General features: G+C 53.4%; 6 protein-coding genes across 6 annotated transcripts in view; 2 read left to right on the plus strand and 4 right to left on the minus strand.

Annotated features, from left to right (window-relative positions):
• Positions 1-625, plus strand: part of M421DRAFT_423669 (uncharacterized protein) — a 1,363-nt gene extending 738 nt beyond the window's left edge. The window contains exon 3 of the mRNA XM_033593537.1: positions 149-625. Within this exon, the coding sequence (XP_033445831.1) occupies positions 149-276 (128 nt within the window). The 3' untranslated portion in view covers positions 277-625. The remainder of the gene's footprint in view (positions 1-148) is intronic.
• M421DRAFT_69655 (uncharacterized protein) lies at positions 522-3,585 on the minus strand (the record flags this gene model as incomplete). The annotated part of the gene is made up of 4 exons (XM_033596629.1): positions 522-3,071; positions 3,203-3,238; positions 3,447-3,502; positions 3,561-3,585. The coding sequence occupies 4 exons, from the start codon at positions 3,583-3,585 to the stop codon at positions 522-524; spliced, it is 2,667 nt and encodes an 888-aa protein (XP_033445832.1).
• A 351-nt stretch (positions 3,586-3,936) lies between these two features.
• Positions 3,937-6,052, plus strand: M421DRAFT_423672 (CoA-transferase family III). The gene is made up of 2 exons (XM_033593538.1): positions 3,937-4,563; positions 4,613-6,052. The coding sequence occupies exons 1-2, from the start codon at positions 4,164-4,166 to the stop codon at positions 5,938-5,940; spliced, it is 1,728 nt and encodes a 575-aa protein (XP_033445833.1). The 5' UTR covers positions 3,937-4,163; the 3' UTR covers positions 5,941-6,052.
• A 761-nt stretch (positions 6,053-6,813) lies between these two features.
• On the minus strand, positions 6,814-8,445 carry M421DRAFT_94659 (uncharacterized protein; the record flags this gene model as incomplete). Its single annotated transcript, XM_033598223.1, has 2 exons — positions 6,814-8,274; positions 8,329-8,445. 2 exons carry the CDS (start codon positions 8,443-8,445, stop codon positions 6,814-6,816), a joined length of 1,578 nt encoding a protein of 525 aa, XP_033445834.1.
• A 2,487-nt stretch (positions 8,446-10,932) lies between these two features.
• Positions 10,933-13,491, minus strand: M421DRAFT_103113 (phosphatases II; the record flags this gene model as incomplete). Its single annotated transcript, XM_033586875.1, has 3 exons — positions 10,933-12,870; positions 12,930-13,418; positions 13,468-13,491. The coding sequence occupies 3 exons, from the start codon at positions 13,489-13,491 to the stop codon at positions 10,933-10,935; spliced, it is 2,451 nt and encodes an 816-aa protein (XP_033445835.1).
• A 2,035-nt stretch (positions 13,492-15,526) lies between these two features.
• On the minus strand, positions 15,527-16,343 carry M421DRAFT_240027 (uncharacterized protein). The gene has a single exon (XM_033588479.1). It carries the CDS (start codon positions 16,189-16,191, stop codon positions 15,778-15,780), a length of 414 nt encoding a protein of 137 aa, XP_033445836.1. The 5' UTR covers positions 16,192-16,343; the 3' UTR covers positions 15,527-15,777.
• Positions 16,344-16,414: the final 71 nt, after the last annotated feature.

Genomic DNA, 16,414 nt, shown 5'->3' on the forward strand with positions numbered 1-16,414 from the left:
TTCTCTCCCTTCCGTTACTCTTCTCACCGTTACTCTCCCTTCCATGACTCTCCTTACCATGACTCTCCCTTCCATTACTCTTCTTACCATGACTCTCCTTACCATTACTCTCCTTACCATGACTGTCTTCGCATGCTGACGATCCCAGTCCAATGCCCCAACGAAAAGTGCCGCAATGACCAGGCCTACTGGTACCAGCTGCAGATTCGCAGCGCCGACGAGCCCATGACTGCTTTCTACAAGTGCACAAAGTGCGCCAAGGAGTGGCGCGAATAGACTGCGAGACCTGCATAAACCGAGTCTGAGAGCAGGAGCGCGGCGTTGATTGGAAATACCCCGCGAGTCCATCACGTCAAGGAGCTGCATACACCGACTTTGAGGAGCAGAAACGCCGCATCGATTGAAACAACCCGCTTGTCCAACTCCGCAACACAACAACAACAACACCACATTTACTCCCATTCATCCCGTCTTGATCATATATCATTACCCTCCTGCTGTCACAACTCTTGTAAGATGCCCTACTCCGCTCTCTCGGCTCCTTCATGGCTGACTCCAAACAGCGGCACAGGCACACCTTCTCCCACACCTCCGACCCCCTGTCCCGCAGCGTGAAGCCCTCCATCCCCTCCAGGCCGCGGACTCCCCATTGCCGGCGTGTTGCTCGGCCACGCCCACAAAGCATCAAAATCAATGTGTTCATCCAGCCCACTCTCTTCACTATGCAGGCTAGGCACCCGCGTGCTGTCAAGAGCGCTCAGGTCGAGAATCGTGCTCAGACTCGGAGCCATAGATGGCGTGTTCAGCGCCGACACTCCAGTATTGTACGACTCCGAGTCGGGTCCACTGTTGGGCGGCTCATGCATCGGACTCAGATGTACAGAGAAATCCGTTTGCCGCGGCGAGAGCTGCTTCACGTTCGGAACCGAGTTGGCGTGCCCAAGGTGCGGCGGCTGGAAAGCCGCCGGGCTGGCATCGAGAGGTGCTGTCTGCATGCCGGGGTAGATGTGGATAGGGACTTGGTGAAGTCGCGGTGTTGCATTCATACCATCTGTCGAGTCCGCGAGATTCGCATTCGGGACATGTGCATTTTGCTGAGTGGGTGCAGCAGCCCCGTAGAGTTGTGAGGATATGCTGGGCAGGCTGATGTTGTCGGCTTGACTCTGCTTGCGACGCACGCGTTGCTGGGCTACAACGTCACGAAAAGTGCTGAGAATATAGACAAGGCGGCTGGCCTGTTGATCGCTCTCAGCACAGTAGTTCATGATGTTGACTGCGTTCAGGATACACGTGTCCGACGCATCTACCCGGTATAGCCCGGCGAACTCGTTAGCAAGTATAACCAGCGTAGCTGCAAAAAGGAAGTAGATGACTGCAGGATTTCGTCGCGACAAGTACCCAGCATCAAACGCATTGTGTACAAGGAGAATCGTGTGTGTTGATGCGATGACACACGCTTCGCTGAACTTCTCCATGCGAAGGTATGGCCTCGGTCCTCTGATCCTGGGCTGTGTTTGATTGACGTGACGTTGTGTTTCCAAATTAAGGATATAGAGAAAGAACGGTCGCGTCAGCAGAATGATCGAGTGGCAGTAGAACAAATTGACGTGTAGTATCGCCACACCTTGACTGGGTGATGCGCTCGCTGCTTGTCTCCAATGCAAGATCGAAGGCAGAGCCCGCGGCCACGATTTACAGATGTCGGCAATCTCTTGCGCCAGACGTGTACTGATCTTGCGTTGCTGGTACACTTTGCGCAGAATAACGCCTATCACCGAGCAGCTGCGTACCGCAGCATCTAGAGCACATGGTCCCGTCTCGTTGAAGCCAGGCGCCGGGTTGATCATGAACGGCTGCTCCAGTGGCGGGTCAGATGAATGGAGCGCATCCCCTGAGCAGTCGTCTTCCGAGATCGCGGTAGGTCGGCCAAGCGAGCAGGAGAGCAGTCGGTCAACGACGAAGATCGATCTCCACATGTTTTTCCGTTGTGTCTGCTCCACTGCACTGAATATCACCATCGTTTCTTCTCGGTGCAGCCCGAGTGCGTGTGCAGAGCGAGCTGCCATACCGAGCAGAGCAAATGCCGTGTTCCGCTTGGATTTCGCAAGCATGTAGACGGACATGAGCAACAACGCTTGCACAGACCAAAAGTCCTGGTCTTCGAGCCCGTTCATAGGGTCGTTCAACGATTTCGCATTCAAATAGAACACCTCTGCTCGATCAAGATGCTCACTGCGTAGCTTGTCAATCATGAGAGCCTCAGGACTTCCGGACAGGGGGGTTGCCATAGTGAGTCCAATGGCAAAGACCATGTTCAAGAGGCAGAGCCATGGAGGCTGGACTTGGAACGGGTCAGCATAACATCCCTCCATTTCTTCCAGGAATCGATCACGGTCCAAGACTTGTAGTAGTCCGTGAGTGTTGATAAAGAAAGCATCTGCAAGCACACGAGCAGTCTGCATGTCAGGAAGCAGATGAGTATGCCTGTAGCCAGGTGGTAGTGAGTACTGTCCTTCGACTATCTTATGCCGTCGAGGATCGTTGGTAAATGCTGAGTCTCCTGTCACAGTCTCCACCATCATGCGTAGAAGTTGAAGGAATGACAGAGTCGCCGAGTCCCCGATGTAGAGAACTCTGCCAGTCGGGTCCTGCAACATTCGACTTTGACTGTAGATGATCGCTTCTTCCTCAGGTCCGCTTCCAACGGTTGTTCCTCGCGAACGGGCTGGCAAATGCTCGCCATTGGCATTGCTGGTTGGGAGCTGATGGAAAGCGCCAATCTCGACGCTTGGTCGAGCCCCAGAAGATTTGAATGGCGTCTCATTTTTCAGGGGATGCAAGCGCCCATCCTGTGCTTTTGAATTTGGACGATTGGCAGCAGAAGACTTTCGCCTCACCGGAGCTAGGGGCGAAGGTTGATGATTACCGTTGCTGGGGGTGTTTGACATGGAGTTGTCGTCAGCGTATGGGCTATCAAGTTCTCCGTCGCCGACCGCTCGCCTCTTAGCTGGCGGGCCGCCATCGTTAGGGGAGCCAGGCTCGCGATCAGCATAGATGCAACTGAAGTTTCGCTGCTGTTGTAAGCGTCTGTGAAGGGTGGGAAAGGAACCACAGTGACGAAGCCGACAAAACACGTGTCAGCCTCCGCAGGGCAAAAGCCGCGCCCCAATGGTGTGGCACATGATGTTCTTAATGTACGTACCTTTTCGCAGGTGTTGCATGGACAAAGACCGTTGCACTTGTCGGGGTGTCAGCTTGGACCCACTTTGCAGTGACATTCGACTTTGGGCCGGTGCCCTCAACAACAACACATTCTGCAGTTGACGAACTTGAGGAACGCGAACGGAGACTCGGGCTTCAATTGAGAGCACGGTAATGAGCCATTCGCGAAAGGATGCGATCGCGTAGCGAGGCTGCAGTGCAGGGGTGGTGACGGCTCTGCTTACCTTCTGTTTTCTCCTCTTGCAGCTGTCGCACGCCTGGGCAGTACGTTGCCGCTGTTCTGCAGACAACCATCTCAGTATCTATTCAGCAATTGCACCGAGGACGCGCGAACTGACCAGGAGGTACCTTGGGGCGCGTCATTGGTCCGCGGCTATGAGCATGCGAACCTTACACGATCATCACGTGAATTTTTGATGCTGGACGATGCTTCGGATGGATGAAGTGAGTGTCGGATGAGGGACGACGAATTGAGTAGGGCAGAAAGATCGCACAAGCAGCCCCGTAACGCGTACCTTCCCCTCAAAGATGACGAAGAGGGGTACTGCAACCCTGACCGAGCTTGCTGCGTTAGGCGAATCGTCGATGCCAGAGACAAACGCAGGCAGGCGTCTTTGTGGTCGTGAACCGCATCCTGGGCAGCTGGGACCTGGGCCCGTGCACGCTCCTGCCGAGGTCGGGTGATCCAGACACCTCACCACGTCGCAGAGCGAGCCTGACCGGACACTTGTGTGCAGCCGTTGCACGCAGGGTGCGGCTAGCATCCGAAGCGCCTTACCGCTAAATGCATGTTCATCCTCCGCTAAGTAAAAGCGTCGGAAAGCTCGCAACGGCTTCCCTCACGCCAAAGCGAGTCCGGGTGCCCTCTCTTTAACACCTACTAAGCTCTCGTTTCCTTGACTTGACTTTCAGTGCTTCACTAATATCAATTGGCTGAGATCATGACACCTTATCTTGGATCTGATGCCAACGGAACCAACGGAACCACAGAACTCTTCAACCTGCTTGACGGCACAAAGTCAGCTCTCGAGCAATTGCTGGCAAAAGCAAAGGACCATCTCCCACGAGAAGCTCTGCCGCACATCTCGAGAATCCATTTCTCAACGGCCAACACTGGCAGCCCATACTTTCCTAGTCCGCTCAAGCAAACAGAGGCTATCACAGCACTGAAGGCAGTCGAGGCAGGCGTTGCTTCCGCCATCGCCGATCTCAAAGATGGACTATCTACACGAAGCATCGATGTCGATCTAGAGAGGGCCACAGCGTTCTTGTTCTCGACGTATCTGGCCACTGTTGGTGGTATGGATAAGGCGAACCCAAAGGTGAAGAAGCTCTTGAAAAGTAGGTCAGATCCAGCGTGTTGTCTCGCTGCAATCAGCTAATTGTACAGATACCGATCTGCTACAAGCACAGGATATTCAGTACCGCAGACTTTCAGCAAACCTGTACGAGACCAAGAATGCTGGGGAGTACTTCCACCTCCATGGCTCCCTGGAGGCGACCAAAGCACTAAACATGGTTGGTCTAGAAGGCCACCGCCCCGATCTCACCGAATACCATGAGTGCATCAAGGTTATCGAGGACCACGTCAAGCAGTTCACTGTCGATCAACTTGAGGAGATGAACGCCCAGATTAAGCAAGCAGGCGTGACTTGTTTGAAGTGGGAGGATTTCAGGGCAACAGAGCATGGTCAGACACTCCTACAGCAACCGCCATGGAAAGTCGAGACATTAGAGACTGAGACGCCACTTACACCATTGCCCTTCACGCCATCAGCCGCACCAAAGCCCCAGATTCTCGCTGGAATCAGAGTCCTCGAGCTCTGCAGAATCATTGCAGGCCCAGCCATGGGTCGTGGACTCGCCGAGTACGGAGCCGAAGTAATCAAGGTCACAGCACCTCATCTCTCGGACGTTCCATTCTTCCAGGTTGATGCCAACATTGGTAAGCACACAGTAGACCTGAACCTGAAGGAGGCAAAAGATCGCGAGGCGTTCGAGAAATTGCTCAAAACAGCAGATGTCGTCCTCGATGGCTACCGACCCGGTAGTCTCAACCGCCTCGGCTATGGACCCTTGCAACTACAAGATATTGCCAAGCGACGTGGTCGTGGATTTGTTTATGCCGCTGAAAACTGCTTTGGACACGTTGGGCCTTGGGCTCACCGACCTGGCTGGCAGCAGATTGCAGACTGTGTCTCGGGTGTTGCTTGGGCGCAGGGTCATGCCATGGGTTTGCAAGAGCCTGTTGTACCACCTTTTCCCATGAGCGACTACGGCACTGGATGTATGGGCACCATTGCCGTGATGGTCGGCCTCTTTAATCGAGCAAAATTTGGCGGCAGCTATATTGGCACCACATCCCTCGTCCAGTACGATATCTACCTTCTGCAGCTCGGTCTGTACGATGACAAGATGATGGCCGAATTAAGAAAGGAGCACGATGCTCAGTTCTTTGAGCTGAGGCACCACGACTCAGTAGACGAGGTTGGCAAGCGAGCATTGAAAACGATGAGAAGAACACACCCCGAGCTCTTCGAACCCCGACACATGCAGGCATGCTTCAGCAAGAGCTTCAATGCAGAGGTCCGAACGATCAGACCTGTCGTCGATATTGGGGGCTACTGGAATGGATTCTTGCGTGCCTCGAGAACCAACGGCTACGACAAGCCCAGCTGGGATGATTGGGAGGTGGATGAGGATTTGCTGAAGCCGTAAAGGCGCAGCAGTTTCTCTCGGCTTTCTATACCTGTTCAGCATACTGAGTGCGCTACGATATCATGACCATATAGCATCTGCTCAATGATTACTATCAAATACACAGATCCAGTACTTCGTTTCTCAGTGACGCTTTCTCCGTCTCGGTACAATTCTCCTGCCGTCGATTCCTCCGCGATACGAGTCAGCCGCCCCACATTCCCCACAGTCTGGAACCCGAATCACCGTCACACCAAGTGCAGCTTCCGATATTCTGCTAGGTAATCCAGCCTTGATTCTAGTATCAACAGCTTACACACACACACCTCTACACGATGCCTAGTTCCGTAGCAACATACTGCCGTGTCACTCGTCGCCATCACTCGGACAACCCCTCGTCGTGTTGTGTCATTGCATCGGTTCTTACGTTTCGCAATTCACCTGCGGAGTGAGGTAGCGAGGGCAAAGCGAGGAGTCCAAGTGTCCCGTACGACCATGTACGAAGTGTTGCTGCTGCCAAGACTGTACGTTTAGTACGACTGATGAGCGTCGTTCCGGTGCATGTGCATGCTCTAAGCCGAAAGCGCGTTTTCGCTACCAGCGCTAGCGGATAAGGCACGGCTACGGCTGTCGACCGAGGGGACTTTGCCCAAGGCGGAATCTGACGATGGGGGTCCACAGGTGTTAGTGTAAGGCGGGACTCGCATTGCGCGGTCGTCTAAGGCCCATGCTTCGTTGTTGTTGCTTCATTGAATGACTTTGTCGATGTAGACCTGCTAAAGGACGTGCATGTGCATGAATGCCACTCTATTCGTATCCGTTCTATGCCAGCTACACGATCTATAAAAGTCTATATCCGGGTATATGATGAACGCCAAAGGTATGCCAGGGACTCTACCATGAGTGAAATAGACTGAAGTCGTATACAGGATTGCCGAATTCATCAACACCAACGAACCCAAAATCCGCCGACGCAGTGTCTACGTTTTGACCTGAAGCTGGAGCTAACACTGGATCAAATGTGTCAATGGGGTTGCCGTACATGCAGAACGGGCCAATATTGATGTCCGGGATGGTGGTGGGAACGGACATAAACGTGGTTGTAGGCGTCGGCAGCGGTTGATGTTGCGCAGAGTCGATGTGAGCATGACTTGTGGGAGGGGATCGATAGTTTGAAGGCCCTGCGAATGTCGCGCCCATAGCAGTAAGATCCTCCAGAGCAATTGACTTATGAGGCTCGATCTGCTCCAGCGGTAGTGTCGACTGAGGCACACACTTCTCGCGCCAGTGTGTCATTGTCAACCCCGCCTTGAAGTGAGTGGCAATGTGAGTTGCTCTTGCGTCCCAAGTGGAAAGGACCTCATGGCAGAAACCACAGGTCCAGGTCTTGTTGTCTGTCATTCCAGGGCCATCCTTACGCCACGCGTCTCGTATCAGCTCGGACAAGGGCTTCTCGCATTTGTGAAAATTTCTTGCGTGTTGCTGAAGGTGGTCCGGTCGACCGAATGTCCGCTCATTTTCAGGCTTGCACATGCACTCCCCGATGCGGTGAAAGAGTCGGAAATGGTCGTCATCGGGATTCTCGAGGTCGCAGAAAGCGCAGATGGTCGAAGAAATGTTTGCGGGCGCAACTCTGGGGCCGAAGGCAAGGCAGGTCCACTGAGATTTGGGATGGTGTTGTGTTTCTTCGTGTCGACGCCAGGACTTTGCTGTAAGAGAGACGCCGCAGAACGTGCATTGCCAATTGTCTGCTTCCCCGGAGGAGTAATCTGAAATTGAGGCGCAAGGCGAAAGTCGTGACGGAGATAGAAATCCCTCAATTGGCGATGCGCCATTGCTACGACCATAATCCTTCTTCTTTCCCTTTCTTGAAGCTTGGGCAGGAGTCTGGTCATGACCTATTCCGCCTCGCCCGTTGTTCTTTTGCGATTTGAGTTGCCGTTGGCGCGTATTGGTAAACCATGTGGTGACTTGTTTAAGGGTGATACTGCATGCTTCTGCTAGCGCGTGCTTTGTTTCGGCGGATGGGTACGGATGATGTCGATTTGCGTCGAGCCAGGCCGTGAGACACTTTATAGCCTGCGATGGGAGCTTGCTGGTGGTTCTTCTGGCATGTGAACGTCTCACCTCGCTTGGCGACGTTGGCGAAATAGGCTCGGGTGAGGAGGGATTTGAGATATTGGTACAAAGACTCAAGTGCGGTGTGGCAGGTGGGTCACTACGTTCTTCTTTCTTGATGAAGACGTAGTCACCGCGCTGTAGCTCTGAAACATCTCTGATGCCCAGTTCGATGATTTGTTGGCGTTGTTGTTGTTGTTGTGCTGGACCGCCGACAGTAGTGTCAAGTACATCGAGCTGACAGTGTTCAGTTCATGATCGCAATTACTAGTGCCCATGACCAATACTTACAATAGTACCATGTTTGATGTCTTCGTATATGCAGGAGCCATAGCTGGAGTCAATAGACCGGGTGCTCGAAGCTCGACTGTTCTCCTTGAATGGGATGTTGTTCGGCGATAACATCATGTTGGAGCTTGAGCGGAGCCGAGTTGCCGATCAATGAACGTTTTGGTGTCGCAAAATGTTCGAGTCCTCAGGTGTCGAACTCTTTGTGATGAGGCGCGATTTCAAAGAAGCCGCCATCATTACATATTCATACATCGCAATCACTACGCGCCGCATCCTGCTGCATGGGAGCGATGAATGTCGTGGCTGTTCTTCTGCCATACTTCGAGCCCATGTTCACGACTGTGGCTGGTGCGAAGTGATTGGCTCTAAAACCAGAGAAGCGGTCAGTTCGTGCTGGAGTTCCTGCTGCGCCCCAAGCCATCAGCGGGCGCATTACTGGCGCGGTAGCGTGGGGTCCAAGACCTTTCCCGTGATGGCACGCTTGTGGCTTGTTCCTAACGAATCGACATCATTCTCGCAGTAATCGTGGCAGTGCAGCAATGCGGTGCACTGGTCATGCGTTCTGGCGGTGTTCGCATGTTGCTTGCAAGCCAAAGATGCACCATTTGATGTGCTCTGGAAGCTAGCGTCATGCATTACCTCCGTCTATTGTCGACGTCATGTTGTTTGATGATTAGGTCAATGGTGTTGAGATGCGGCTTTGGTGCGCGCGTGCCGCTCGGCCACGGCATGATGTTAAGAGCAAGCTGAACAGACTGCACCGTTTGCAAGATCAGGAAAATGGAAATGACACAGTGTACATGGGCAGAGCTTGTTTGGAGAAGGATTGAATTGCTGGGAGAAACGGGGGAGCAACGATAATTCGATTGCAAGAGCCGAAAGGAGTGGGGCAGGGTAGCTCACTAACTACCTAGGTAACGGGACGCTATGGGCAGCAAGAGCTTCAATCAATCCACGGATGTACATCTTCCATGTTCCTTTGTGAAACTCAGTATCTTTCTCAATTCAATTTGCTGGTAATGATGTCGCACCATTTGGGCATTGGTTTGATGTAAACACTGTGCAGAGTAGCTTCATACATCAAACCAAATGCATGTTCTAATCTCGCTTATCGCTCCGTGGAAGCAAGTAGTCTCCAGCGACTTCGCTCCATTCGCGATCATCGAAAGGACACCAATACTTCGGCGGAATTGGATCATGCACTCCTTTGTAGTGTAGAGAAAAGTCTGCCCAACGCACAAAGCTGGTATTCTCGCATCCAGGAAGACAACATTTGAATACCATCGAGTCTGCCACTTCGGAGATGTGTACCGTACAAATCGTACCAATTTCTTTTGTTTACAATTGTTCGGTGGCGCTGTGTCGTCTATTTCCAGGACTCGAGGTGTAACTCCATCCAGTATGCGGCGGTGACGCATTTCCGAATTGTAAGTCTCTGTTTCATGTCCGCACGTATGCACAATTTTCTGGCAGAAATGGGTGGCGTAACTGGCTTGCGGATTATCCAAAGGCCTCAAATGGCGCTTCATCCGCTTTTTTAGGGCGACTGAGCTCAAGATGCTTCATTGTCGATACTGTATAGCATTCACGTATGTGACAAGATGCACTTTGGGTGGCGCATACCCAACTCCACTACGTTTTAAACTTGAAACGGAACAAGGGAGGCATAACCAGTGGGAATATCCAGTTGAGACTTGAAGTTTGGAATTATGATGAGCCCGGTAGAGTCCTCGGTCTCAAGGTCGGTCCAATAGCTCCGGCGTGGTAGACCATTTCCTAACCTGTGAGATATAGAGTGCGGATCCATACCCTGATAAGACATCGAGCCTCTTTCAGGAGCTGTGCCGCAACCGGTAATCGTGACTCGGTGGTTGCGGAATGTGCAATTGTACATGATTAACTGTCAAAGATGTTGCGTATATATGATACAAGACTTGCGGTTTGATCAGATCTGGAGAAAAACAATGACAAAGGCTGACAGGGCAAGTTGGTTTTTTGAATGCAGATGTTCCAGCTTGTTGTCGCACACCACTTTGCCCTTCGCCCAAAACCCTGGCTTCCAGGCATATTTTGTTGTCAGGTTGCTGCAAGTACGTGATGAATACGTGGTGTTGGGCAAAACTTGGATGCAGAGGCCGCGCGTCACTGATGGCGCTCAGTGCCGCAAAATGCTTTACCTCCAGCATGATCGCAAGGGCCTGACAGGAGTTAGGACATTTCAGAGGAATAAGTCTCGTCGAAGTGACAACTGCTATGACCGGGAATCGCTCTACGTGCCATGGTTGTACCTGAATTAGCGGTGCAAGCTGGATATCCGGCAAAAGGGCATGATCATCAGGAGTAACTCATTACCTCTTTACAGTGCCGATAAATTTGAAGGTGCTCGTGGCCATGCGGCCTTCGTAAAGCATGCAAGTCAAACAGAGAGGACCACGTAGATGCATCGTAGACTCAAGTCATTGGCTTGCCAGGACCTGGTCTCCCTGAGAATTCATATGGGTATCGTCGTTCGTAATGCCTCAAGGTGACATGCTTGTGGAGCTTTGCTCATGTAGTTGCCATGGGGGACGTTGTCGCAGCCCAACAGCCATCACCAGTACTGCTCTATTGCATCTCCACCTCGACCTCCCCCCTTCTGTCCTTACTCCCGCTCCGACTCCGCTCTTTCTCATGATGTGCACCCGAATCGGTACTCGGTCTCGCTGACGGTCTGCTCGAGTCTGTGCTTGGTCTGGGGCTGATGCTGCCGATACCTAATCTTCCGATGCCGGCAACAAGACCTTGCTTGAGATCTTGTCCCAATGCTGCTGCGGCATCGAATGGTGTTGGCGAAGTTGCTGAGACGCTACTGGAGCGTTCTCCTATGGCGTGTGTGGGAGGTAGATCAGCAGTCGTGCCTGCACCAGTTGCGTTCTCGGCCGTCTCGGTGCCAGTCACGATAGCCTCATTCCGTAGTGGTGTATTTGCTCCGCTTCTACCGTTCGATACATTGCTAGTCTGAGATGTGAGGCTTGGAGGTAGCTGAGGACCGTACAAGTTCATCTCATCATCTGTACGTCCAAAACACTCGGCCCACCATCTAGCCTCACCCTTGCGTGGGAAGATCATATGCTCCTTGCCTCGTACCGAGTCGTCGATTTCAGGGTCGTATTTTGGGTTCATAAACTCTTGCTTACGGCAGAGGAAGTAGTCCCATACACTCCTTGTACGCTCTTTTGCTCTAGCCTCCATACGCTCCTTCTCATTGTCGAAGAGGAAGGTGCCGTACTGACACGAGTGAAGGTGGTAAAGCAGACGCCGTAAGAAACGTTCGCTGAATTCGAAGCGTGTGGGATGCTGATACTGGAGTTGGTAGACGCAGTCGAGAAACTGATGGAAGACCGGCGACAGCTCGTTGACCTTGGTAATACGGTGTTCCTCAGCAGCGCCAATCTTGCTAGATGGCTTGGTCGTCGCCGCGTCCGATACATCTCCCACGTGCTCTGTGCTGTTCGTCTCCGGTAGTTGGTTCAAAGACTCACTGGACTCGTTACCTCGATTGAAGAAGCCTTTTGCTCCACGTAGAGCATTCTCGAATGCGTTACCGCCACCTTGTCCATCGTTCTTGCGTTCGATGCGCTCATTCTCGATTGAAAACCACTTCTCGTGACTGAGGAAGCCAGTCCGGTGCCGGAACATGTGGCCGAATGAGAGCCAATCCTTCTCCACAAGCACAATGAAGCCCTCCATTGTTCGGTAGTAAGGGTCGAGCAGTATTTGGCTCAGAGCGCTAAGCTGGCTTGTGCGGTCCCATCCGTCTGAGCAGTGGATGAGAGCGTGTGAATGCATGATGCCAACCCTACGTGCAATCAGTGCTACGCCGTCCAGGATGTTTGCTGTATGCTTGACCCAGCCGCTCTTAGCCAACAGCTGCTGATTAGGTGGGAACGATGTCAGATCTGACTCCTTCAAGGCATCGATAACCGTGTTCAACGACTTCCGCATAACGTGGATGTTGTCGATTCCAAGGTACGCTTTTTCAGCACCTGGATAGTGATCCATCTTTTCGGAGCCCAGTCCAACAGCTTGCATCGCGTATGCATTAACAGTCGGTCGCGCATCGACAATGAGGTTTCGTTGTTGCGCGCCATAGACCTTGGGTCCGTTCTCGTCAGACTCAGCAGATCCGCTCAGGTCGTCCACGATAGTCCTCCCCGTGCTGGCAGCTTCAGCGTCCACTACACCCACAAATGAGCTCTCAGTGCTGGAATCGTTCTCGATTGTCAGATCGGCCGTGGACCGAGCAGTGTCCGGCGTTGGTGCAGGGTTCCAGCCACGATTTGTAGCCCATATAGCTGCCACAAGCCTTTCGTCCTGTGGGTTGCGATTTCCCGTGATACCCGGCGTGGGCTGTGAGCTTCGTGTTATCGAGCAATTGTTGAGCGGGTGGCGGTAGACGAGGGCAGGTATGCGTTGTCTCGAGCGGTATGCGCCGGCGTACCGCAGAACACTGTCTGAGACTTTTGAAGGTACGGCGATGAGAGCGGGGTATGTCTTCGAGTACTGTACTTCTCATCAGGATTGCGCTCTATCCACCTCTAGGCAGCACTACGAATCCGTACCTTGTATTCAACGTTGATTTCAGATATACGCCAGCCCTTCTCTGTATCTTTGGGGCTTATCCCCAAGCGCTTGAACTCTCGTCGTGCGTCGTAGATGTCCCAACTGTTGAACTGATCCTCCGGAGGTTTCGGCTGGTAGCTGAATGCTAGCAGTTTGTCCAGACGCGCTATCTTACAAGACAGGGCGCGAATGCTATCGTATACGTCGCGAGCTTTCTTCTCGTCTGGGAAGAAGAAGGCGAAGAAGGTGAAGTCGCGGCACCGTATGCGGATCGACGGCTGCTGGCGCATAACGGGTGGACATGACTTCAGACAACAGTAGTTGATCATTGGATAGGTGATCCATACTTCTTTCTGGCGGGCCGGTTTCGCGTCTGGCGGCGCGTCGGCGGGCGTGCTTGGTAGGTAGCTGAAAACGATGTGGTGGGGCATCAGGTGGAGGGTGCCGTCGAAGCGTGTGCCTCTGCGCAGAAGGTATACATCTTCGACCTGGTACTGTCAGCTGTACGCACTTGGTATAAGTACTTCTTCCACTTGCCTTACTAACGCGTATCCTCTCCATGGCCGGCAAGCTCGCGTGTCACAGTCGTCCAAGCGACTGCCTGCAAGGTGAGGGTCTGAAGTGAGCTCGTCGCGGGGTACAAGTGCTGAGGGTATTACAAGATTATCTAAGAGAGGTGAGAAACAAAGGAGCCTAGTGCGCAAGAGCCGTCAGTGGGTTAGTGTGAAGGCCGGCATGTTTGGTTTGTGGGGGAGATCGTCCGCATGTGCCCGGTGTTCATGCGCAGGGATGTCTTGGCACCCACAACATAACGTCACTGGGGCTTGCAGCTTCAATAGGCATCTAACTCAAACCTCACGCATCATCTTTGAGAAAGTGGATGCCTGGAGTCGGCGATAAAAATTGATATGGAGAGGTAGAACTATAGTCAAAAGCTACGAGGATTCCAGTGTCGCCAAGCGGCGCCAGAGGGCAATGCTTGCTAGAAGAAAATTGTTCGGCGTTTGGGTGTATCCAATAATATGCTTACCTACAGCCAAACAAAAAGGTCTCAAACTACTCGATTATTTGCTGTCCTGCTCATGACAAGAAGCTACGCTTTGAGAGTTACGTGAGATTGTAAGGATTGCTTTTGTATCAGAAAGACCCAACCACCAAAACCGCAGGTATTGCTACGTCTACCAAAGCTCGCAAGCATTCACTGTGGGGGAGGAGGTGGGGGAGGAGCATCGCCAGGCGGGGGAGGAGGAGCATCGCCCGGAGGCGGGGGAGGAGGCACTGAGCCCGATTGGGGAGGTGGAGGGGGAGGTGGGCTTCCAGCAGATCCGTAAGTCTGGAAAAGGGGACCCAAACCAGGAGGAGGGCCAGCAGCAGCCGCCGCAGGAGCGCCGTAGCCTGGAGCACCGTATCCGGGAGCGCCATAGCCGGCCGCTGCAGCATTGGGATCGTACCCAGCTCCGTAGTTCCCGTAGCCATACGAAGCTCCAGCAGCTGGTGCAGCTGGTGCCCAAGGTGCAGCGCCGCTGTTGCCGTAGCCGCCGCTCTGGTCGTAAGAGTTACCAGCACCAGCACCAGCGCCACCACCCCCAGCCCAGGGCGCGGGAGCAGCTGAGTTGCTGTCGGCACGGTCGCCGCGGTTGTCGTTGCGCGCCCAGGGTGCAGCGCCGCCGGTTGGGCCTCGTTCCCAAGGCTTCAGGTTGTGCTCGCCCTCGCCGTAGCCGTCGCCGCCAGCACCACCAGCGTTGTATTCGATGGCTCCGCGAGGCTGTCCGCCCCCACCGCCCATCTCGGATAAGAAGGCATCGAGTTCGTTCTCGGGAGCTCCACCGATGCGGCCTTGTGGACGATCGCCGAAACGGTTGTCGTTACGCCACGGCTGTCCAACCTTGCGATCGGGACAATCGCGAGCCATGTGACCAGCTTGACCACAGACACGACAAATTATGCTGGCAGTGAAGTTCTGCTTTTGAGGACAATCGTACTTGCGATGGCCGATTTCACCGCAGTTCTGGCAGGCTTGGTTCTCGTCGTCACGAAGGGTACCGTTGAGGGCGGCAAGCTCGCGGAGCTGGTTGCGCTTGAGTTCGTTCTGGCCTTCGGGGATGGAAGCAGCCTAAACATGATTAGTATGAAGCTTTAGACTTGGATGTGGGAGTAACTTGCGGTCTCGATGACGTTATGGATGAGCTTTTTGGCCTTGTTGACCTTCTCCTCCGTGTCCGCCATGATCAAGCAGTGTAGATCTTCCTCCTGATTGCTGGTATGAGCTGCGTCAGAGCGTCCCTTGCCCTCCTTGACGGAGCCCTTGCCACGAATAGCAATCTTTGCGCCAGACTCAGACTCCATTTTCTTGAGGGTGTTTCCACGGGGTCCAATAAGTAATCCAACTGTTAGTGCGAAAAGCTGTAGTTAGTGTATGATCAAAGGTTGTATGAGCAAAGGGTTGGTAGGGTTAGTGACAGAGCTGTGCTGCAGGCTTCGCCAGATGCGCATAAGCACCAAGCAGTCTGAGCACGCTGGTCAAGACAAAGGCTAGGGTTGAAGGGGACTGAGAAAGGAAAGTTAGAGGGGTTAGTTCCGTACTGAAGTTAATTTCCGGGTAGTCATTGACTGGCACATAGACCTTCTCCTGTGTCTTAGTAGGCCTCCTGTAGTCGGCAGGTGGGTGGTAGTTAGGAAGCGTCTTCATGGCCTTCTCGACGAGTTTGTGGCGCTCGTCTTCGAGACGCTTGCGGTAACGGAACTCGCGCGTGTTGACACGTCGACCGAAGTTATCGTACTGAGGCGGCGGCGAAGGGGACCTGTTGCAGTCAGTACTGATTTCGTGCCGTGTGAACGTGTTGACGCTTACCTGTCGCCATCAGCTGGGACCACGTCGTTGATCTTCAGCTTCTGCGTAATCTCCTCGATACGCAAGTGCAAGGTGTAGGCATCAAGCTGCTCTGTAGTCATGGCCGAGTAGATAGCTGTGGGCAGACCCATCAGACCGGCAGCCTTGTTCTCGCTCGCATCTCCCCATCGGTTGCGCTTCTTGCGCTGCCTAGGGCCGTCGGGAGCTTTGGACAAGTCCTTAGTAAAAGTACGTGAGATGAGTCGGGAGAACTTACCTCGCTCTGGGCTGCGCCCACGCTTCAGCTCAGACAAACCTTCAGCCGGCGCAGAAGGGTTGTAACCTCCTGCATCGTCATCACCACCGAAGCGGCGTCGCGTGCCAAGGGGAATGTTGTTCGAGCCGGTGATGCCTTGGTTGCGCCACGACATGTTATTGACAGGTTGTTCGGTTGTCAATGGGGGTGTCGCGCGAAAGTGTTGGCGCGCAGCAAAAGCAGAGAGCTCTATCCATTTTAGCGTCGTCACGTGTCCACTGCGTTCACCTGAACGCACTTGATATCCATGTCGAATCTCACCTTTAGGCAACTGCAGGGAAGCGCATATTTTTGTGTGCCAGCTTTCATGTCCAGAGACTGTGTCGCAGCGGCCCATA

This window comes from Didymella exigua (assembly GCF_010094145.1).
Source record: "Didymella exigua CBS 183.55 unplaced genomic scaffold M421scaffold_28, whole genome shotgun sequence".
Classification (NCBI taxonomy): domain Eukaryota; kingdom Fungi; phylum Ascomycota; class Dothideomycetes; order Pleosporales; family Didymellaceae; genus Didymella; species Didymella exigua.

Excerpts from the sequence above, each read along its gene's own strand:
- M421DRAFT_423672 (XM_033593538.1), top strand. The coding sequence starts at position 4,164 with ATGACACCTTATCTTGGATCTGATGCCAACGGAACCAACGGAACCACA. Across the intron at positions 4,564-4,612 it reads GGTGAAGAAGCTCTTGAAAA|ATACCGATCTGCTACAAGCA; the intron begins GTAGGTCAGATC and ends CTAATTGTACAG.
- M421DRAFT_240027 (XM_033588479.1), bottom strand. The coding sequence starts at position 16,191 with ATGTCGTGGCGCAACCAAGGCATCACCGGCTCGAACAACATTCCCCTT.